Raw genomic sequence first — 24,940 nt, 5'->3', positions numbered from 1 at the left:
GCAACCACCACAGATACCATAGCAATGCCTTAGCAACCACCTAGCAACACCTTAGCAAACTATTACAACATTAACATGATGTTAAATTAAAAAGCAGTTACTGCAAATATAAGTAAACACTGTTTCATTCCTCCATCCAACCGTTTTTAGAAATCTTAGTAAATGAAATGGATACATTTAAATAACACATTTAAATGTCCAAAAAAAATCATGTAAATATGTAACACACTAAAAATTGTATTACAGTATATTAAAATATATTTTCATACCCAACGAAGTATACTAGAAGGGTGCTACTTACAAAAGACAAGAACAAAAGAGCATATTTGTACTCTAATGTAAATATATTTAATATCAATTCTTAGTACATTCCTAATATAATGGTGATACAGTTGTAACACTGATTAAATGTATTATAATTTCACTTTAAGCATATTTAAAATATCATCATACACAAGAAAACAAACACTGAGAGTAACGCTTTGTAATGTGGGCAAAACCAAGCAATACACGGCGAAGGTGTGTGTGTGTGAGCTGTCCTTTTATACTGCAGGAATGATCAGAATTCGGGACTTCCTGGTCGGGGCAGGTGAGGTGTCACGTGATCGGCAGTGTGTGTGTGATGTCAGCAGGTGGTGCAGGAAGTGACTGTGTGTGTGTGTGTGTGTGTGGTCCTGCTGATTGATTATGACATCACGGAATTCTCGATGATGTCATCACCATTCTCTATATAAACAGCTGCTGTAGAATGTTCTCACAATTTATTCAGAGAACGTGACGAGGTAAATCACACACACAGTACTGTCAAACTATCACCAGACACATTTACATAATTAATAATAATTGCTCCACGGATACCATAGCAATGCCTTAGCAACCACCTAGCAACACCTTAGCAACTGAAATTAGTGTGTATTTTCTTAAATAAGACTCTTATTTTATTACATAACCAGAAATTAGCTACAATTTAAGTAAATATGCTGCGCTCTATCATAAAAATTTAAAAACATGAACTGTTGTAAGCAGCACTGATATGTTTCATTATTTTAAAGGAACACATTTCAGCTATTAGTGAAACAACAATGGTTTAGGGTTTAGAGGCTCTTTAAAGACGTTGTAGTGAACTATGTTGCTTCATGAGAGATTATAAAGTGCTCATATCTCATTTGAAGTAAATGTACTGTTTTTTACAGAGATGAAGGACCATTCCTCAGCCAAATATCTCAGTTTAAGCTGGGATCAAGTACTACCCGTTGGAGCCGGACTCTGGAACATGGGCAACACCTGCTTTATGAACTCTGTTCTCCAGTGTCTTTCATACACTGCTCCACTGGTGAACTACACGCTCTCTGGAGAGCATGTCAGAACATGTACGTAGTCATGCATTATTTTCTTACTGTAGAACTTCTTAGTTCAGGTCTTTTTAGGCTTATTTTTACGAATGATTCTTTGTTTCCTCTCAAAGGTTCCAGATATCGGTTTTGCATGTCATGCACATTGCAGAACCACATCACTGAGACGATTAATAACTCGGGCACAGCCATTGTTCCCGCACGTGTCGTGACTCAACTTAACCGTGAGTATATAACCCTTATTACTCTGATGAATCTGATTAATACAAACACTATTCTCATTAACATTTATGATTTATTAATCAAGCTCTGTCTGGTTTTCTCTTAGTGATCGGAGAGCAGTTCTGTTTAGGACAACAAGAAGACGCGCACGAGTTCCTGAGGTACACAGTGCACGCTCTACAGCAGTCCTACCCTAATGGAAAAATGTAAGTCTACATGAACCATAATACACATCAATTTAATCAGTTTGATTATTTTGTCTGCATCATCTGTATATCACTGATCATGTTTAAAAATGCATTTTTTTTGTTTGTTTGTTTTTAGGCTAGGCAGGGAAACCAACCTCATTAATCAGATCTTTGAAGGTTGCATGAGATCTAGAGGTGAGTTTGTGGATCATGCTTCTGCGGTTATAATGCTGTGTATATCTTATCCAAACTTTTATTCTTTATTTTATTCTTCATTTATTCTTATTTCACAGTGAAGTGTCTGAACTGCAAGGCAGATTCAGATACGTTTGAGCCGTTCATGGATGTTGCACTGGACATCACGGTAACGTATACAAAACGCATACAAAACCACTTTTTTTTGCCTTTAAAAGATAAGATAACACTAACATGCCAGCACAAGGGCTTTAAGTGATTTGTTAAGTTACAGCAAATGTATTAATTACATAGTGTTTATCATTTACACATGCTTATCATTTCCTTTATATCCAGAGCCTGTGCATAATCTGTTGTTTTTCATGTGTTTTAACTTAAAGGGAGCCAAGGATCTTACCGAATCGCTACAGCGATTTGTTAAGCCTGAGCAACTTGGTGATGGTTACAAGTGCATCCGGTAAGTGTAACTAACTGCCCTTATGTACCCCAACACTTCTAGATGAACATATTTTGAGCCATCTGCTATTGGATAGAAGAAGCATGTGCTCTTAATAAGGCTTCTGAATTTATTTTGAATTCTGTTTTACAGGTGTATGGAAACGAGCCCGGCCTCCAAAAAACTGACCATACACCACAGCTCAAACGTGCTCACCATCTGTCTGAAGAGATTTAATTACTACGGACAAAAGATTTCTACGGTATGATTATATGAAACAACATTTTTACAGACAAAATATTGATTTATCAGACAAAACAGTAGCTTTTACAAGTTTACTGTAAAGTAAATCTGTAAATGTAATATTGGTGCTGTTTGACTTTTGTCATTTTGTTATTGCAGTTTTGTTTAATATTTTTATGTAGCTTTTAATTTGATCTCTGATGTTTATTAAAAAGTCTGCAGAGACGCTTATGTAGAGCAATCCTGAGGAGCTAATGTAAAGTCTTTTCTTTTTATGCACAGCTTGTGAAATATCCGAAACGCCTTGACATACGCCCGTTCATGTCCGAGTCTGAGGGAGAGTCACAAGTGTACGAGCTGTATGCTGTGCTTGTGCACGCTGGTTACAGCAGCAACTGTGGACACTACTACTGCTATGTGAAGGTTAGACATACTGCACATATTACTTAATTTATCTGTATATAATATATTCTTATTTTGCTAAAGAATAGAATAATGATTTGAGTAACATAAAAGTGTGCGTTCATTTTTTTTCTCAGGCTAGTGACCGCAACTGGTATAAAATGGATGATGAACAGGTGTCCGTCGCCGATGAAAGATCAGTGCTCAATCAGCAAGCATACATGCTGTTCTACATCAGGTAAGACTCTTTAACAGTTTAGTAAAATAAGTATTCAAAAGGTAAAGAACCATACTGGTATATGTGCTTCTGTTATTATTAATTCATTCTGATGATAAACACAAAATTACCTAATTTAATTCTGCAGGACTTCAGAAAAGCCCATGGCAGAGGGGAGGAGCCAAGGGTACAGCGGGTCTACTTACAGAAAGTGCAGCGAAACCTGTGACACCAAACAGCAGAGCACAGGAAAACGAAAGCGCTGCCAAAGCCCTGACAGAGAGGAGTCTCAACCCGCTGCTAAACGGGCAATCGTAGAAATACCTGCAACTGATCAGAGGTTACTAAAAATAAGGTACATTTTTAATTAAAAATTTGAGAATATAAAACAGTAATAAAATAAATAAAACAGCCCATCTCAAGACAAGCTAGATTTGAATAAGGCTAAAAAATAAGAGGGGAAGTTTGGGAGGGGCACTGGGTGATGTATGGGTTTAGGGGCAGAGCAGGAGGGAAAGCTCATTGGCTGAGCTGCAGCAGTGAGACAGTGCCTCTGATAGCAGTAAGACCCAGATGAGATTAGATTTGAAAGGTATTTTCCCTATTTATTAAAGTTTTTAGTGTTTTGGCAGGGAATAGAGGAAAAAAGAAGTGTTTAAAAGTAAAGAAACTGTACTGTCCCTGTTACAATACTTTTATTATGATAATAGGCACAACACTCTAGATAGTAGTCTCCTTAACCACATTTGTTCTTTCTATCCTGCAGGACATGCAAACGAAAGCGATGCCCAAGCCCTGAAAGAGAGGAGTCTGAACCCGCTGCTAAACGGGCACGCATAGAAACTTATAGAACCTGTGACACCAAACAGCAGATCACAGGAAAACGAAAGCGCTGCCCAAGCCCTGAAAGAGAGGAGTCTCAACCTTCTGCTAAACTGCCAATCATAGAAACTTATAGAACCTGTGACACCAAACAGCAGATCACAGGAAAACGAAAGCGCTGCCCAAAGCCTGAAAGAGAGGAGTCTCAACCTTCTACTAAACGGACATGCATAGAAACTCATAGAACCTGTGACACCAAACAGCAGATCACAGGAAAACGAAAGCGCTGCCCAAGCCCTGAAAGAGAGTTGTCTCAACCTTCGGCTAAACTGCCAATCATAGAAACTTATAGAACCTGTGACACCAAACAGCAGATCACAGGAAAACGAAAACGCTGCCCAAGCCCTAAAAGAGAGGAGTCTCAATCTGCTGCTAAACGGGCTCAAATACAAACACCTGCAACTGATCAACAGTTACTACAGGAGAAAAAGAAACTACAAATAAGGTACATTTTTTTTTTATTAAAGTTACTTTAAGAATATTATCATAAACAGTTCATCTAAAGAAAAGCTATGCTAATGTTAAAGGGGCACTAAACCCCCCTTGTTTTTGCTGACTTTACACTCAGCTCAAATTTTAAAAAGGCTAAAAAATAAGAGGGGTAGTTTGTAAGGGGCACTGGGTGATGTATGGGTTTAGGGGCAGGGCAGGGGGGAAAGCTGATTGGCTGAGCTGCAGCAGTAAGATCCAGATGGTTGGATGTCAGCAAAGGGGCGTTTTTATGACTGCATTACACCAGTGCAAATATCTTATGTTATAGCACGTCCTCTCATGTATTACTGCTTAATGAGATTTAAAAGGGAAAAAGAAGTGTTTAATATTAAAGAAACTGTACTGCCCCTGTTATAATGTCTTTATTATGATGATAGGCACAACACTGTAGCTAGTAGTTTCCATAACCACATTTGATTTCCATCCTGCAGGACTTCAGAAAAACTCAAACAGAGAAGAGGAGCCGTGAAGACAGCGATGCGTATGGCGAGTGCTCTGAAATCAGTAGCACCAAACAGCTGAGCATCATAGTAAAACGCTACCATAGCTTTGAGAAAGAGAAGTCAAAACAGACACACATAAAAAAACCTGCAGTTCAGAAACAATCATTGCTGACAGAAAATAAAAACATAGATCTCAAAGCTATTCAAAACATGATCTTAAACAAATTACCTTAAGAAAAACTAAAAATAATGAACAGAGTTAAAGGCTAAAGAAATTGGGGAAAATGTGCAAGAGTGTCTGTGTGCAACAGGGGCTTCACAGTGCATGTGCGTGGCCAATGAAATTAGATATGGGCGTGGGCACCGCCCAGCCCCGGAAATGCAGTCTCAAGCTCTTTTTTACACTTTTACGCTTCTGAAGAATTATGACTATATAAAAAATAGTTTATAGCGCTGATATAAAAATATTTGTGCACATCAATTTTAGGTTGAGTCAACATTATGGTTTTATATGTTTTATATTGTTTGTACTAAACTTTATTTGTATTAAACATGTACATCTTCGTATTTTATTATACCTTGTACTGACATTCTGGTGTAAAAAGGGGAATTTAAACAAAAATCATAAATTATATATTATTTGAACGGAGTTTGTCTAAAAGCATTGTGAGTGTAGCGCTTGAGAGTGCATTTCCGGGGCTTGACACTGCATGTGCACTGTGAAGCCCCTATTGCACACAGACCCCTCTCAAAATGTGAGCTACTACAGCTACAAAAATTTTTACGGAACAAGATGATGTTAGCAATTTGACATTCCAGTAAACAAATATGGCGATGTTGGGTCGAGTTCAGCACCTTCATCAGGAAAAGCACCCCCTCTGGTGAGCATGCGCTTTGTTGTTTTGTATGTAACCATGACTAAGATAACCACAACTTTTGGCGTGTATTTCTAAGTTCATGTGGATTATCTCCGATCTTTTATCGGGAAGACAGAGCGAATGTGCTCCTGAGAGAGGGTGCTTTTCATGGCGGGGGTGATAAATTCGGCACAATACCGGCAAACCCAATGAGCAGAAAGTAATGACGTTAGCAACACCTTAGCAACCACCTGGAATATGTTGGCAATGTCCTAGCAACAGCTTCGTGGCGTCGAAGCGTCGTGCTCCGTGATGCCCGCGGCTGAGACTCCGCGCTCCGTGACTCCCACGTCTGAAGCGTCGTGCTCCGTGATGCCCGCGGCTGAGACTCCGCGCTCCGTGACTCCCACGTCTGAAGCGTCGTGCTCCGTGATGCCCGCGGCTGAGACTCCGCGCTCCGTGACTCCCATGTCTGAAGCGTCGTGCTCCGTGATGCCAGTGGCTGAGACACCGCGCTCCGTGACTCCCGTGGCTCATCCACGCTTATCAACTCCGGCCTCCCCTGAACCTGCATATGCTGCTTCCGCAGCCCCAGAACCTGCATACACTGCAGTACCAGCAGACTCAGCACAACTCCTACCTCACTTCCTTTTCGCAGACGAGTGATGGTTCTCATTCCCACTACAACGTGCAAGTTCCTGGCCCACTGGCAAGGTCCCTTCACCATTCGGGAGAAAATCAGCCCTGTCAACTACAGTGTTGATCAGCCAGATAAGAGGAAAAGGACTCAGGTATACCATATTAACCTGTTAAAAAAAATGAATCGAGCTACGCGGCCCTGGAACGAGAAGCGCTGGCCATCAAGTGGGCTGTGATTGAACTGCGCTACTTCCTAATAGGTAGGCAGTTCACCCTAGTCACCGACCATGCACCATTGAAGTTGGTTTCCAAACATAAGAACACTAACGCTCGGGTGACTAGGTGGTATCTCGCTCTTCAGCAATTCTCGTTCCAGGTGTGGTACCGACCAGGGAAGGACAACTCGGATGCGGATGCTCTTTCTCGCCTCCACCAGGATTCTCTGTCCCAGTGCTGCTAGCTGAGGGGGGGGGGGGGGACAGAGCTGAGCTTTCAGCACCTGGACAGCGCCGAACCCATGTGACCTGGAAGCAGCAGCACTTTTCAGACACGGCTGGCAGCTCATGATCCGCGCTGCCTGAGAAAGGAGAGGGGCCTTTAAAAACGCCACTTCTGGGAGCTCTCGGTTGGGTATGGTTTGGCTGAACCCTGCTCCTCACAACTCTGACTTTTGTTGTTTTCTGTTTTTAGAAGGCTGATTGGGACTTACCTGCCAAGGACGATCCTGGAACCGACCCAGTGGTGGAGTGAGTTAACCTGGATTTATCCTGGACTTTTTAGCCGGCTAGCTAAACCTCTCTCCCTTCCACACACCAGAGACTCTCTTTTTTTTTGCTTCTCTTTTTGCCTTATGATTGAAAATAAATGCCCTATGGGGTTCTTTTTGTTGAAACCTGCTTCTGTCTCCTGCTTTGCATGGGTTCATCCAGCTAATTTGCTCACAGTTGATATATATATATTTTTACCTGATTTAGTTTCTTGTAGTGTTGTGTTGTGTAGTCTTACTCAAGTATGAACATGTTTAGAATTACAACAAAAGTCTCTGATTTTATTGGAATTAAAGTAAACTTTATCTCCTGGGAGGTATATGTTTATATTCTTGGTTTTGCAACCAACAATCATCATTTTGTGTTTCTCTAGATGCAGTAAGAAGCTTGGCCATCTACTTTGGGTTTTTTGCCATATAATTGTTTGTTGTGCCCACCATATTCATCATATAGTCTTTGGTCAATGGTGAAAGATGGCTAAAATTACAGTCTTGCACAGATACACTCTAAAAATGCAATATATGTACAAATGAGATTGTCATGTATGAAATATTTGGCCATATAAAGTAAAAGGGTATATGCACACATACAGTGCTCTCCATAGCTATTGCCACCCTTGGTTAATTAGTGTTCTTTGACTTTTAATAATTTTTTTTTTTTTTTTATAATATAGGACAACAGTGGAAAAAAAAGCTTTAATTCAAGTGCCTTTTATTTGGTGGGGAAAATAACACAAGAAATAAATATTTTAAATTAAATCATGTGTGCCACAATTATTGGCACCCCTGATGTTAGTACTTTGTACAAAGTTCAAGACAGCACTTAATCTTCTCCTATAATTCTTCACAAGATGAGAGAATACAGAACGAGGGATCTTCCACCATTCCTGAATGGTGAGTCCTGAATATTCGCTTGTGCTTTCTCCTCTTTTGCTAGCTCACCTCACAGATTTTCTATTGGACTGAGGGACTGACCTCAGATGGTCATGTAAGGAGCTTGATTTAGTGCCTTGTGAACCATTTTTGAGTAGATTTGGCCAAACCAGGGTTTTTCCACCACATATTGATGGTATTTCAGCTATTTCTCATTTTCTGCAAACAAATGCACCAAATTACAATATTTTTATTTGTAATTTGGGAGAAATGTTGTCCATAGTTTATAGAATGAAACAACAATGTTCATTTTACTTAAACATATACCTATAAATAGCAAAATCAGAGAAACTGATTCAGAACCTGAAGTGGTCTCTTAATTATTTCCAGAGCCGTATATCTATACAGTACCAGTCAAAATACAAGACAGACCTTCTCTTTCAATGTTTTCATTTTTCCTACATTGTAAATTAATACTGAATTCATCCGGACTATGAAGGAATACGTAAGGAATCATGTAGCAACTTACAAGTGGTAAACAAACAATCATAAAACCCCTGTAAAGCATTAGGTGCTCTGGGGTTATCTGGGGTGCTGTTAACTTGCGATTTCTAATGCTGGTAATTCTGATGAACTCATCCTGTACAACAGAGAAAACTCTTGGTTTTCCTTTTCTGGGGTGGTCCTTAAGAGTGCCAGTTCCACCATAATATTTTTGATGGTCTTTGCGACTGCACCTGAGGATACTTTCAAAGTTCTTGAAGCCAAGAAATTCAATTATTATAATAAATGATTTCTTGCTCTGTAATTATTATTAGGAAAATATAAAATAAGTAAATAGGATACATTTCGGATACATTTAAATAACACATTTAAAAGTCAATTAAAATAAATTCAAGTAAATTTGTAACACGCTAAAAATTGTAGTACAGTATATCAAAATATATTTTCATTTTCAATGCTTCTCCTTAAATCTTCATTGGTCAGCAGGTTTTAGACTGACAGGTACCCTGAGCCCTCATCTGAGATCGACCACACCCATCTCGTCAGTTTCAAACATTCTTCCAAACACAGAGCCAGTGTTGCCAACTTAGCGACTTTGTCGCTATATTTAGCGACTTTTCAGACCCTCTAGCGACTTTTTTTGTAAAAAAGCGACTAGCGACAAATCTAGCGAGTTTTTATGGTGTTATTGGAGACTTTTGGCGACTCTGAGATGAACACGTGCTCTTTAGTTCCTGTCCTCCGCGCTGCAGCAGGCGCTACCGGGAGCCCTGCCCCACACCACTCACAGTGCAGACCCACACTCTCTCACACTCAGAGCACATACCGCTAGGGCTGTGACGATAATTTTATTACCGCAATACCGCGGTTATGGGACGTCACCGCGGTGATGAGCTCATTACCGTCATTACCGCATTTTTTTATGGCTGTCAAATCTGATTGACTGCGTTTTGAGCGGTAGTAAAATGCTCCATATAAGCACAACTGTGGTGAATTCAGTATTAATATGTCAAGTGTAAGTCCTACACTATAGGGCTGTGCAATATATCAAATATATTTTGATCGCGATAGATATTGGTGTCAAACGATCTCAAAATTCATAATATCGAATATAAATTTTTTTGTCATTTATCTGTGCTGCCGCTGCACTGGCGCGGCAGCGAATGGGTTAAGCAAAACGCGGTGCGTGGTACTCATTGAGGTCAGAACAGCTCTGGAGTCTCCTGCTCACTTCGTCTCCATTGAGGCTGCTGAAGAGAGTGAAGATTAGCAGCACTAATATTGGCTCGGAAATGGAAGCTACAGGGCAGGCTCAGTAAGTTGAGAAAAAAGGAAGAAAAAGACTCAGAACAGAAGAGAATCATCTGCAAGTTTTGCCGGAAAGTGGTGTCTGCACCTCTCGCCAACACATCAAACTAATTCACCCACCTCAAGGTAAACCATAGAGCCATGTAAGGTGTTCCGTGGTCACATTTTGAGAAAGTAAAATATATTAATTCATTGTCTGGCTGTTGGCTGTTCTGCGTGAGCACCGCGGAGAACGCGCGGCATTGCGCCTCAGTCTTGGGAAAAATAGTAAGGTTGGTTGAAGTGTAGTTCAAACAGCAAAGCAATGATATAAAACTATAACCACCATCTTTACTGAAATGTTGTTATCTGACCAAGTCTGAGGTAAAATGCGCTGCGCCTTGTCTCTTTCACAGCACGCGGAACTGAGTTCAGAACCGCTACAAATATAACCATATAAAACTCAGTTCAGATAAATAAACTTCAGATGAGTAAGGACACGTAAAGTGAAACAAAAATTGTCAAACATAAAGGACAGGTTTCTATTATTTTAAAATGGAACTAATGTCTTTTTTTTGGTCGGTTGTCTCTTGCGAGCCGATTTCTTAACGTCACGACATTTTAATCAACATATTATATGACGCGGGTCCCGTCAGGATATCTTGCGGCACAGACAGAACTGAATTGTTATTGGCGGGAACAGGAGTTTAATCAATCCAGAGGATGTGGGAGCACATTAATAAATAGTTAAGAAAATTGTAATAATCACGCAGTGATTCTCATGCACGCAACAAAAAAACCCTAAGCACAAAAAAGGAGCGGAGAATGGACCGACACGCGCACACACACACCGATTTTTTTTTTTTTGTAATGTGGTAAGAAACGTGACCGCACTATTCAGCGCGGTTTTAATAAATATTTTTTTTTATTTTAAGCACTAAATGTAATTTATTAAATTTATTTAGGACCGCGGGGCAGGTGCGGCAAAACTGTGTATGTGGCGGGCTGATGCGGGATTAAAAGAAGGTTTTTTTTTGCGGAACGGTAACGGGACAAAAAAGAAATGATGTCTGAATTAATTTCCTCCAATCAAATATAATTTAACATGGTTTAAGAATATAAAATAATTTATAAACAAACGAAATATTTAATATTGAGCTAATAGCCCAAGTGCAAAAATACAAAATCTGTAATACTCTGCACTGCACAATTCAAACGAAATAGCCGTAACGCAGCTGCGCTCCTGCCCTGCGATGCAGCCGAAGCCTGGTGTGAGGCAGCAGAAATTCTGGGGTGAAAACTACATAACATCACAACATAAGGAGACATAATGCACTCCAAATATTCAGGAGGGAAGTGAAATAAATGATACTGTACAGATATAATCTGTATCTAGTAGATATTTAATGAGAAATAAGAAGAGTGTGAATAAAAAAAAAAACAGACGCCTATCACAGACTTCTTGAGCCTTGAGCCCGAACGGCCCGAGGAAAGGGGTGAGAAATATATTTTTTTCGGGGCCGGGGGTCAGTGGAAAATGTTGCTGTGGATTAATTCGTCTTTTTTTTTTTAACGAATATTAGAATATTCGCTACCAATTACTGCCGAATATCCTGAGCTCAAAACCGCTATTCGGGCCAGCCCTAAAATAGATCTATGGATGGAGAAGGGGGAGGCGGACAAGCTCCTCCTTCAAAAAGTCTGCTCGGAAAAAGACAGGTTAGCTGTACAATGACGAATTATACAGGCAGCATATGTTCACTTGTTATGCTGTATTTATGGTTTATGTAGAGGTTGTATGTAGGCTGTATGGTTTGAAGAATAAAGATTTGTTACCAATAAATTTGTGGTGTTTTTTTTTTTTTTTTTTTGGGGGGGGGGGTGGTTTGGGGTCTCGCGGTTAACCGCAATATCGCGGTGATGCGTTAGTTTTTTACCGCGGTTATAAAAAATCAATACCGCCCCAGCCCTACCATTCAAGAACATTTCGGTTTCCATGTTAGTCTCACCTCAGTTTCCACCCCATGTGTAATGGCCAATGCGAACGTATGAATCAGGTAAATTCCTAAGAATATATTGTGAAGTCAAGTACTCCACTGACTGGTCCCAATCTGGGCTGAAGTTGCTCAAAATTAAACTGTTTATTATCAGTCCCTTCCATCAGCGGTACAAATGTACATTTGCCATATATAAAGGTTGTTAAAAATATATATATATGCGTTAGGGGTGAAATTTATGAAAACTAAGAACTTTGTTGTACTGATTCCTGACACAAAGATACACAGCAATGTTCAGCTGTAGCGCTGTCAGCTTGCTGAAACTTACACTTCTTTGCATGAGACGCTTTCATGACTTTATTAAATTCAACACACACACAGTGTGGATAGCAGAAGTGGCTGAGCTGTCTGAGGTTTTTGCGGAAATACATTAACACCCCTATGTGCATATCAGTGGCGATGGCTCTAAGACTGCAAGGGAAGCTCAGCTTCCCCTAAAATGTAAAAAAATAAGTGATTAAATATATACTGTTATGTGTACATGTCACTGATTAAATATGCGCTACAACGCGCTGAACTTAGTTCAGAATCAGCTTCTTATCACTGGTAACGCCGCGGCTTTCCTCTCACTCATTTTCGAAGCTTCACATCGCTGCTTTAAACAGTGCACAGACTTCAATAGCGGAGCAATGCGCGCGGCGAAACGAGACGAGTCATTGGATAAATGCTGTGCTTTGTCCCGCCCATCGGACACTCAGCGTCTCTGGGGGTCTATGGAGCAGGGGTCTATGGACACTCAGCTTCTGCATGATGATTGGATGATCTGTCTGAGGCGGAGTCCCGTTTTGATTGACAGCGAAATGAGCGAATCAGCGATCTTTTAGTGTAAAAATCCATTTGATAGTCTTCCTTACGAAGAAAAACTTAGAGTTAAACAGCAGGGCAGATCAACTGCTCAGATTAATTTGGTGTAAAAGGTGGGGAAAAGTAACAGGTATTTTCAGCTGTTCTGGTATGATAAAATTGAGCACCTCTGGTCAAAAATTGTGGTGGGTTCTGTACTTTCTGTGTTACTTTCTTCATAAATACGTGAAAGTGCGTCAGCTTTAGTATTTTTGGTCCCTGGCCGATAAGTAACTACAAAATTAAAACGTGCAAAAAACAAGGACCAGCGCACCTGTCGTGAGTTCATACTTTTCTGATCTCCACTATTCTAAGTACTTGTGGTTGGTTATTACCACAAAAGGGTGTAATGCTCTAATCAATGTGTGTGTTGGGTGTGAGATGCGTTTCAAAATCATCGGGGGGGGGGGGGGGGGGCACTGTGCATGTGTGTGCACACATATGTGTGAATGCATGTGCGCCACTGTGCACATGCATTCACACATATGCAAAAATACATATGCATAGACACATCAGAAATAAGTATATATACACAGACACATACGCATACATATACATGCATACACACACACATATCTATCTGCACATACTACACACACAACAGACAAGTAGATACTGTACATATCTGCACATGACCAGAAATTTACCAATAGACTCATGCACAAACATACAAAGACAGAAACATACACACACATAGACACAGGTACAAATGCATACACACATGCATACATGTCCATTGTGTAGGGAAAGTATTCAGACCCCTTTAAAATTTCCACTCTTTGTTTCATTGCAGCCATTTGCTAAAATAAAAAGGTTAATTTTATTTCTCATTAAAGTACTGCCAGCACTCCATCTTGACAGAAAAAAAAATAAAATTGTAGGAATGTTCGCAACTTTATTAAAAAAAGAAAAGTTGAAATATCACATTGAGTAGCAAAAACACCACCATGTTCATTAATAGACACATATGTACAGAGGCAGAAAAACATGCACTTGTTAAAGTTCACCAACACACACCCACACTGTAATACATCCGCTTGTGCTTTCACAAACACTACCAGTGTTCACTTCTCCAACAGACACCAGCACAGACTGAAATACATGCTCTTCATATTCACTATCAGTGTTCACATTCTCCAACAGTCACCAGCACAGACTGAAATACATGCACTTGTGCCCTCATATTCACTACCAGTGTTGAAGTTCATCAATAGAAACAAACATAACATCTGCATCACACACACAACCTGAAATGCATCCACTTGTGTTCTCACAAACACTACACACTGGTGTTAAAGTCCACCAGCAGATACATACACGCACAGCCTGAAATGCATCAACTTGTGCTCACACAAACACATCCAAATGTATGCAAGCACAAGCAGACACACACTCAAATATACCCAAATGACCTCTTACAAACACTACTAGTGTTCACGATCAAGTTCACCACTAGACACAGACATCTCTCGTGCACCAACTTGTGCTCTCACAAACACTACCAGTGTTCAGTGTTAAAGATCAGCAATAGACATTAACAAACCCCAGCTCTGGAGCTCCATCATTGTACAGAACACATTTCCACTGCTTCACAGCACAGTGCTGCTGCTTTAAACACACCTGCTGTTAAACATGCCACCCAATGCTTCCTGTACATCTTCTCATGTTGTATTGGTAATATTTATAGATAGGGAACAAACATTTGGAATATATATCTGAATTATTTTTCATAGCTCCATGCATCTTCACAAGAAAATGATCATCTGCCCCATCCTCACCTCCATCTCCACACTGACGGATAGACCATCAGACCAACATTTTAAACTCTGCACAAACGACACATAATGTGGCTTCTGTCTCAGGAATGGTTCCCTACTGATGTATTGGGCCTTCTTGGGCTATGTTTGCTTGGACCCCGGAATCGCCGCTTGCGGCTACATTTAAAGTTGGTGGCTGACAACATCTAGGCCAGGGGTCACTAATAGGTAGACCGCTGTCCGGGTCCAGACCCAAACGTTGTCCAATGCGGACCCAAACCTAGGGTGACCATATTTTCATTTGGATAAACCAGGACACTGGATAAACTGCTCTGTCTGTTGAATTGGGATGCAGCCGTGAAAAAACGCCTATATAAGGAGATAGGGAGCCCGAGAACGGGTGGAAAAACGAGAACGGGCGAAAACTAAAGTCACGCCGAGCGACAGAGAGAGACAGGGGAGGAATGTAAACAAACTCTGGCCAGAGAGGCATTTATTATTATTATTATTATTATTATATATTTTTTTATGGCCTGTCAACATTTTCTTTAACTGGACCATACAGAATTACAATTAAATACCCCTGATCTAGGCTATGATGTAGCTCACCAGTACCTATCATGGACCTATCAGCAGGACTGTGTTGTAATGCAGCACAGATGTGCAAGTTAGAAAACGTTTTTGGGAAGAGCATGCTTGGTAGTTAGCTTAGTGTCATGATACAGTTGCAAGAAGAAGTATGTGAACCCTTAGGAATTACATGGATTTCTGCATAAATTGGTAATTTGTTTTTTTCTGATCTTCATCTAAATCACAACAATAGAAAAACACAGTCTGCTTAAACTAATACCACACAAAAATGATATGCCTGGTTTTATTGAACACAACTGTAAAGTTTAGTTGGATTGCATTTGGTGGAAGGGTGGCTGTCGTGATGGTGTGTCCATTAAAACACAGGAGGGTGAACAGACTTCAACTGATGCAGTTTATTCTCAGAGTCACAGCATATCTCACAATGAGGCAGAGCAGGTGCATGAATGGACAGTTAATGCATGGCTGAGGAAAGGATGGATGGAGGAAAGAAGATGATGTATGGAGACATAGAGTGAATGGAGAGATTATACAGGATGGTTGTATCTACAGGATGGATACACAGGATGGATGGTTTTATCTACAAATAAACAAAATACAAGGATCAGTAAAACAATACAAATAGTGCAACAAAAGGAACAAACCAAGTGAGCAAACAATAAACCCAATCACAATCAAATTGGACAAGTTAACATAAATGAATTAAGTAATAAATCAGAAAACTTACACAAACACACATCCATTGGAAGCTCAGTCCACAATCCAAAAGAGGTTCAAATCCTCAGACCATGCCAAACAAAGAAATAATAAAATGGCCGACAGTGCCATTTTAACCTCTAAGCCCTGCCTTATCCTGCTGCAAAGAATTATGGTCTATGTAGTTTACCTGCTCCCAGGGAATTTCCAACAGCCGCCCCTCAATATGTGTGCATATTGATGAATTTAGGAAGAAAGAATATTAGATTCAGAAACAACCTGAAGTGGAATAAGACGAGCTACAGGTCTAATATAACTTTTACCATTTAAACATACTTCAGCTGTACGAACTTGTCCATCAGAACTTGGAATAAGGCGAGAAATTTTGCCTACTGGCCACATACCTCTAGGCTGTTGAGGGTCCATTACAAGTACTGCTGTTTGTGAGTTTGGGCCATCAGTCAACTGTTTCCATTTATGTCTTAGTTGCAAAGTGGGGAGGTACTCTCTAATGAATCGAGTCCAAAATTGGTCTGCCAGGATTTGGCTGTGCCGCCACCGTCTCCGTTTCAATGCATCAGTCTGTGCATACACTGCTTGTGGTAGTGATGCATCCCGCCGCCCCATGAGCAGAATATTAGGAGTTATTGGATCCAAGTCAGAGATATCTGAAGATACATAACCCAGAGGTTTTGAGTTTAACATACCTTCTATTTCCACCAGTACTGTTCTCAAAACTTCCTCAGTTACAGACTGATTACAAAGAATGGTTTGAAGTGCTGTTTTGATGGATCTGATCTCCCTTTCCCATGTCCCACCGAAATGAGGAGCGTTAGGAGGATTGAAATGAAAGTTTATCTGGTGTTTGGCCAGTACTGTTTTCAAGTTAGAATTGAGGTTCTCGAAAGCTTCTTTCAGTTCTTTACTTCCACCTTTGAAATTTGTTCCTTGATCAGACCACAGCTCATAAGGACATCCTCTCCTGGAAATGAATCTTCGAAGTGCCATTAGAAAACTGTCTGTGTCAAGGTTATTGAGCAGGTCAATATGAATGCACCGTGTAGTTTGACACTTAAATAGTATGCCCCATTTTTTCTCTGTTTTGCGGCCATGACTAACCATGAAAGGTCCAAAACAATCCATTCCTGTAGCCCAAAAGGGGGGTTGCCATACCTGTAAGCGAGACGATGGTAGATCTGCCATTTGTGGATTGATTGGTTTTGCTCTCCATCGTCTGCATTGCATACAAGACCACTGGTGTTTGCGCACAGCTTGCCGTCCACGCAGAATCCAGTAGTACCTTCGAATTTCTGAGAACACTCTCTCTGGACCAGAGTGAAACAGGATCTCATCATAATGTTTGATAAGGAGTGATGTTAAAGGGTGCCTGGGATCTAGAACTATTGGATGGATGGTGTCTGGTTCAACAATGTCTAACCGTCTTAATCTACCTCCCACTCGAATCAGTTTTGTATGGGGATCATACTCAGGTGCTAAAGCTGAAAGTCTGCTGGAGTTTGGAACAGGGTGGTTTGCTTTGAGGGCATTCATCTCTTCAGGGAAACTTTCGTTCTGGGCTTGGGACAACAGCATTGCTTCCACCTGTTTCTGGGTAAGGTCTGGGACTGTTGGAGTTAAAGACTGATGTGTTTCATTCACCAAGTCAGTCCAGCTGGAGTACTTTGTGATGTCAGGCAATGGACTGGGCACATCAGCTCCTGCATGACCACAAAATTGTTTTCTCATTTCTACTTTGATTGTATTTTCAGGGCAAGGAGGCATGCATGGCCAAAGATTTTGTGGTTTTTGGAGGAAGGATGGACCATAGTTCCATTTAGAGGATGATGCCAAGGAAGTTAGGTTAAGACCTCTAGTTATATAGTCTGCAGGATTATTCTTTGAGTCCACATAATGCCAGTCATCTGGGGAGGTGTGTTCTAGGATCTCTGTCAAACGATTAGCTACGAAAGGTTTGTAGCGACAGGATTCTGATTTCACCCATGTTAAAACTACAGTGGAGTCAGACCAAAAGAAGGTTTGGTCTATCTTCAGAGTTAGTTCGGTTCGAAAGAGTTTAGCCAATTGCACCCCTGTTACAGCAGCTAACAGTTCTAGTCGTGGGATGGATATGATTTTCTTGGGTGCAACTCTGGATCTTGCCATGAGAAAGGATATGTGGATGTCACCTTGAGCATTCTGATGTAAGCTACAGAACCATATGCTTGTTCTGAAGCATCACAGAAGACATGCAGTTCACTTGCTTGATCACTTGTTCCATACCATCTAGGAAAACGAATGTTATGCAGACTTGGTAGTTCTTCTTCCCATTCCTGCCAGGATTGTTGCAAGGAATCTGGTAGGAGAGGGTCATCCCATTCTCTCTTTTTTGACCACAATTTTTGGAGAATGATTTTGGCTCGAGTGATGAAAGGACTTAGGTAACTTAATGGGTCGTATTGGGTGGCCAGTACTTTGTACACATTCCTCATTGTTAAAGTGTGGTATTTCACTGGACGGTACTTATAACCGAGAGTGTCAGAAGTGCAGTCCCAGGTTAATCCAAGCGTTCCTTCAAGTGGATTGTTAGCATCTTGATTCAAAAGTTGAATTGTGCTGGTTGCCAGAGCTTCCAGTGGGAGTTCATCAATCACTGCTGGATCATTGCTAGCCCACTGACAGATGTCAAAGCCACCTTCAGCCAAGATTGTTCTGATCCTTGTGATGAGTTCTTTAGCTTGTTTTGAATCTTTCAAGGACTGCAAACAATTGTCTACATAGAAAGACTGCAAGACTGTGTCTACAATGTCTTTGTCTGCTTGAGGGTGGTTTCTGACATGAATTTGGAGCGCATAAACAGCACAACAAGGATTGCAGGTTGTCCCAAAGGGTAGTACTTGCCATTCGTAGGTTGAAGGAGCTTCAGTCATCTGCTCACGCCAGAGAAATCTAGTGAATGGTCTGTCTTCAGGAAGGAGTCTGATCTGGTGGAACATTGCCTTGATATCGCCACTGATTGCAATAGGATGTTCACGAAATCTGAGGAGTACACCAATTAATTTAGGACCAAGGATAGGTCCTGGAAGGAGTTGCTCATTTAGAATGTAATCTTTGTGAGAGAAGGAAAAGTTGAAAACAATGCGATATTTTTGGTTATGTTCTACTAAATGATGAGGAATGTACCAGGATGCATTGGACTTAGCTTCTTGTTCTGGGGACACTAAAGAAATATAACCCAAGTCTTTTAATCTTGTGATCTCTTTGGCATAGACCGCAGTCAAACATGGATCATTTTGCAGTCTTCGTTCTGTGCTACGAAGCAATGGGAATACAGCTTCCTTTCCAGATTTAATGGTAGGCATTTCATCTTTCCACAAAAGGGGAGTTGAGTGACGTTGAACACCATCCATTTTGACTGTCTGAGATTTCTCTTCCAGCATGGCCAGGGCTCGTGTGTCCTGTTTAGATCGTGTGACCTCTCGTTCATTTTGATAGGGCAGGACATCAACTTGCCACAATTTCTCAACATTGTGCATGAGTTCAGCAGAGGAAGATGTGGAAACATGCATACATTGGACTTTGCTTTTTACCTTGTGTAGGTAAGTTGGTCCTTGCAGGGTCCATCCCAATCGTGTGTGAATGGCCACAGGGGTTCCAGGGGGTCCAGCCCTCACCTCTTCTATGGCAGTTATCAGGTAAGTGTTGTCTGCTCCGATGAGTAGCATTGGCATGGCATTGTCAAAATCTGGCAGGGGAAGATCTTCCAGGTGTTGGTAGTACCTTTTGAAATAGCTCATTGGATAGCTATGCTCAGTCAAAGCAAGATTTGAGGATGTGAACGCTCCCTTGATTACATATTGCTCAGATGGATTATCTGCTGCTGCAATATTGAATGTTACAGATGAGCCTTGTATTTGTTCAATACCTTGCCGAATGGTGTGAAGCTCCAAAACTTCAGGTGTTCCTTCAAGTTGTAATGTGTCTGCAGCTTGTGACAAGATCATTGTTCGTTCTGAACCATCATCAAGAAGAGCATATGCATGGCAAGACTGACCTTTGTAACTCAGAATGACCTTTACCATCTTCAGAAGCACTTTGGGGGAATAACTTGATGGGTTCAGGTAGAGTACCTTGGAGGATGAATGCTGAGGGACTAAATCATCTGTTTTCCTGTTTGCTTCATGAAGAACACCAAGGTGTGGACCCTGACATTTTGGGCAGGGTTTCTTAAGGTTACATTCCTTAGCTTGATGGTGTTTCGCACATCGCCAACATAATCCGTTGCTTCTGATCCATTCCTTCAAATTACTTGGGCTTAGTAGTCTAACTTGGGAACAGTATGTCAAGCTATGCTCCTGACTTTTACAGTATGGGCAGGATTGAGTTCTCGCATGCACAGATAATAGAGTTGGATTCTTGGCTTGGGCTTTAGCTTGTTGGAAATATGAGGAAGTAGGAACTGTAAATTGGTTCTCACGTTTGAATGACTTGATGGGGGCAGATCTAGCTGGTCTTGTGTATTCACTACTGACCAAAACACCAGATGCTAGAGCTTGGCATTGGGCTTCTCCTTGAAGCCAAGCACTGAAGTGCATTAAGTTGTACTGGACATGGGGATGGTGTAACTGGGCGTACCGTGCATAGTTTGCAATTTGGTCAGTAGGTAATTTGCTTAATAATTGTTGGACATGGGATGAACAAGACAACTCTGCTGTCCCAGCTCCTGGACCTAGTGATTGAAGCATTCCCACTAGGGATTGTACTCTAAGGGCAAAGGCATGAAAACCCTTTGAATCTCCTGGACGTATTCGAGGGAGTTGCAAAATAGAGGATATCTCTCTCAGGGCAAGATGGTGTGGCTGACCATATTGCTGTTCAAGAGCTGCTACTGACTTGGTGTAAGGTTGTGGGTCATGGGCATATGATAATGCTATGTAGCGAGCAGAGGGTAGCAAAAGGTGGTCCAATAAAACATGATACTTAAACATCTCAGACTCATAGGGGGGTACCAAGTTGTCTAATGCCATTTTCAACATAATGAATTCATATGGGTCATCACTGCGAAAATCAGGAAAGGAAGGAGTAACTATACGGGATGAATAATGGCTAGTAACAGGAGTTTGGGAAGGGGAGTTGGTATAGTGAGCCTGAGGCGCATAAAAGCTATGTACAGGAGCAGTTGGAAGCTGTAGGCCAGGTAGAGGAGGGACATAAAGGTTGGATACAGGAGCAGGCTGTACTGAAGGAATGGGTTGGGGAGCAGGTTGGACTAAAAGACCAGGCTGTAAAGCCAAAGGAGGCAATGGGTTAGACTGGGAATCAGCAGGAGTTGGAAGATCAAATTGGGGGGCAGGATAAGACTGAGCAGGCTGGAAGTTAGATTGGAGATTACAAGGAAGCAAAAAACCAGACTGGAAAGCTGTGTGGGGCTGAGGCTGAGACTGTAAAGAGCTAGATGGGGAGGCAGGATAATGCTGAGGAGGCTGGGAGCTAGGCTGGGAGCTAGACTGAGGGATATGAGGAGGAAAAACAGCAGACTGAGAGGAAACCTGAGGCTGTACAGAACTAGATGGAAAGGCAGGCTGAGGTTGAGGGGGCTGGGAGCTAGACTGAGGGATATGAGGAGGCAAAACACCAGACTGAGAGGAAACCTGAGGCTGTACAGAACTAGATGGAAAGGCAGGCTGAGGTTGAGGGGGCTGGGAGCTAGACTGAGGGATATGAGGAGGCAAAACACCAGACTGAGAGGAAACCTGAGGCTGTACAGAACTAGATGGAAAGGCAGGCTGAGGTTGAGGAGGCTGGGAGCTAGACTGCGGATTATGAGTAGGCACAACACTAGACTGGGGTGCAATCAAAGGCTGAGGCTGTACAAAACTAGATTGGGAGGCAGGATGGGGTAAAGCTAATCTAGATGGGGCTGAACATGAACTTCTAGCTCTGTTCTCTTCAGGTATAGAACATTGAAATTCTACACAACTGTGAGGTCTTTGTACAGGTTGGGAGTAATCAACATCAAAGTCATCATCAGAGCTAATGCAATCTTCAGAAACATTTACTGATTCAGAGTCTCTGTTACAAATATGCAGGGATCCCATACGATCAACAAGTAGTTTTATTGTCTCTTTCAGGCTGCATACCTCGTCCTGTAATTCCTTGAGGTCAGATTGTTGTTGTGCTGAGGCAGGATTCGTGATCCCTCTACCTCCAGGTTTAAGATGGGTAGCTGAAGGCCTTGGATGAGTGGTGCAGGGTTCCTGTGGCTTTCCAAAGCCCACTGACTCGACGTGATATTGCTGAAGATGGGTTGGAGGCCTTCTCTGCCGTGTGGATCGTCTGTTCTCTTGATCTGTATCCATCATAACTGCCAATCCCGGGTTTCGGCACCATGTAAAGTTTAGTTGGATTGCATTTGGTGGAAGGGTGGCTGTCGTGATGGTGTGTCCATTAAAACACAGGAGGGTGAACAGACTTCAACTGATGCAGTTTATTCTCAGAGTCACAGCATATCTCACAATGAGGCAGAGCAGGTGCATGAATGGACAGTTAATGCATGGCTGAGGAAAGGATGGATGGAGGAAAGAAGATGATGTATGGAGACATAGAGTGAATGGAGAGATTATACAGGATGGTTGTATCTACAGGATGGATACACAGGATGGATGGTTTTATCTACAAATAAACAAAATACAAGGATCAGTAAAACAATACAAATAGTGCAACAAAAGGAACAAACCAAGTGAGCAAACAATAAACCCAATCACAATCAAATTGGACAAGTTAACATAAATGAATTAAGTAATAAATCAGAAAACTTACACAAACACACATCCATTGGAAGCTCAGTCCACAATCCAAAAGAGGTTCAAATCCTCAGACCATGCCAAACAAAGAAATAATAAAATGGCCGACAGTGCCATTTTAACCTCTAAGCCCTGCCTTATCCTGCTGCAAAGAATTATGGTCTATGTAGTTTACCTGCTCCCAGGGAATTTCCAACAACAACAAAGATAAAAAGTATGAGAACCTTTGGATTCAATAACTGGTTGATCCTCCTTTAGCAGCAATAACGTCAACCAAACGTTTCCTGTAGTTGCAGATCAGACCTGCACAACAGTCAGGAGGAATTTTGAATTATTTCTCTTCACAAAACTGTTTCAGTTTAGCAATATTCTTGGGATATCTGGTGTGAAATGTTGGGTTGAGGTCAGGACGTATTTACTTCTGTTGAAGCTGTTCGGTTGTTGATTTACTTCTATGTTTTGGGTCGTTGTCCTGTTGCATCATCCATCCTCTGTTGAGCTTCAGTTGGAGGACAGATGGTCTTAAATTTTAATGCAAAATGTCTTGGTAAACTTGGGAATTAATTTTTCTGTTGATGAAGGCAATCCGTCCAGACCCTGAAGCAGCAAAGCAGCCCCAAACCATGATGCACCCTCTACCATGTTTCACAGTTGGGAAGAGATATTGATGATGGTGTGCTGTGCCTTTTTTCCACACATAGTGTTGGTTGTTCCTTCCAAACAACTAAATTTTGGTTTAATTTGTCTCCAGTATATTTTGCCAGTACTGCTGTGGAACATCCAGGTGCTCTTTTGCAAACTTCAAACGTGCAGCAATGTTTTTTTTGGACAGCAGTGGCTTCCTCCATGAACTCAGTTCTTGTTTAATGTTTTCTTTATTGTAGATATGGCAACAAAAATGTTGCTTCAAAGCTCATGCAGTGAACTTTGTACACTGCATGGCTGGATTTGCTACATCAGCCTTTTTGTTTAATATCTGACTTGGAGTTTGCAGATCAGTTTCCTCTGCTAAGAAGCGTAGAAGCACTGCGCCATGTGCACCTGTCTCTTAATGGCAAGTGACACACTGTTCAGTTAATTTCACGTTACGCCCAAAACACATTCCTGATTAATTAAGAGAATTAGTGCATTTCTTTTGTGCATTTTGAGCTGCACAAGGCATATTTTTTTGCGTCAAGCTGTGCGGTGCGAGATTGAAGGCTCGCCTATATTGCTAAAATAGGGCCCTAAGACTGTAGTAAAGGTCCTTTAGATGTTAGACCATGACCTCAATCAGAATTGAAGGAGGTACTCTGTACTTTGATATTTGTACCCTATATAACTGTCAACTGTCAAATAACTGTCCACTGTTTGTATATGTATTCTCTGTTCATTTACCACCCAAACTTTATTTGGATTTGGGATTGTACATGCAAGTAATAGAAATAGAATAAAGCAAAAAATAAAGCAATTTTATTTACCAAGCATTAAAGCGAGCCGAGGTCTCAGCATCCTGGTCCTCAGATCCATGTTAAATTTAGTATGATTTGATCTTCAGTGAACACTGCTACAGTCTTCACACAGCTTTGCAGTTTTATCAAGGCTGGAGAGGAGAACGAGTTTCAGTTCTCTTTCTGCACTTTTTTGTGTTTAGTAAAAACCAGCAGTGGCTTCCTCTGTGGTTTCCTCCCATGAACTATTTTTGTTTAATTTTTTCCTTATTGTAGATTTGTCAGCAAAAATGTTAGCATGTGCCAGAGATTTCTATAAGTCTTAAGCTGACATGCTAGGATTCTTCCTCACCTCATTGATCATTCTGTGCTGTGCTCTTACAGTCAACTTTACGGGATGACCACGCCTAGGGAGAGTAGCAGCAGTGCTGAACTTTCTCCATTTGTAGACTGTCTGTCTTACTATGGACTCATGAACATCACAGCTTTTAGAGATGCTTTTGTAACCATATCCAGCTTCATGCAAGTCAACAATTCTTGAACGTAGGTTTTCAGAGAGCTCATTTGTGCAAGGCATGATTCACATCAAGCAATACTTGTTAAGATCAGCAAACTCAAAACTGGTGTGTGTTTTTTATAGGACAGGGCAGCTTTAAACAACACATCCAATCTCATCACATTGATTGGACTCCAGGTTGGCTGACTACTGACTCCAATTAGCTCATTAGCCAGGAGTTTACATACTTTTTCCCCTCACTGTTAATGTTA

General features: G+C 41.2%; 2 protein-coding genes across 2 annotated transcripts; one reads left to right on the top strand and one right to left on the bottom strand.

Moving 5' to 3' along the window:
* Window positions 1–625: 625 nt before the first annotated feature.
* On the top strand, window positions 626–4,409 carry LOC125784530 (ubiquitin carboxyl-terminal hydrolase 42-like; the record flags this gene model as incomplete). The annotated part of the gene is made up of 11 exons (XM_049468278.1): window positions 626–1,370; window positions 1,466–1,576; window positions 1,681–1,780; window positions 1,899–1,957; window positions 2,056–2,126; window positions 2,338–2,414; window positions 2,547–2,655; window positions 2,919–3,059; window positions 3,176–3,276; window positions 3,404–3,610; window positions 4,022–4,409. Coding segments are annotated over exons 1-11 (1,539 nt in total), but the record flags the coding sequence as incomplete, so codon positions are not given.
* A 1,749-nt stretch (window positions 4,410–6,158) lies between these two features.
* Window positions 6,159–22,942, bottom strand: LOC125784529 (uncharacterized). Its single transcript, XM_049468277.1, has 5 exons — window positions 22,759–22,942; window positions 20,417–22,611; window positions 19,530–19,684; window positions 6,897–7,145; window positions 6,159–6,680 (listed from the first exon to the last, which is right to left on the bottom strand). Exons 2-5 carry the CDS (start codon window positions 22,299–22,301, stop codon window positions 6,159–6,161), a joined length of 2,811 nt encoding a protein of 936 aa, XP_049324234.1. The 5' UTR covers window positions 22,302–22,611; window positions 22,759–22,942.
* Window positions 22,943–24,940: the final 1,998 nt, after the last annotated feature.

Source organism: Astyanax mexicanus, chromosome 19 (genome assembly GCF_023375975.1).
Source record: "Astyanax mexicanus isolate ESR-SI-001 chromosome 19, AstMex3_surface, whole genome shotgun sequence".
Taxonomy (NCBI): Eukaryota; Metazoa; Chordata; class Actinopteri; order Characiformes; family Acestrorhamphidae; genus Astyanax; species Astyanax mexicanus.
Note: the sequence above shows the minus strand (reverse complement) of the source record. Positions and strands in the feature narration are given on the sequence as shown.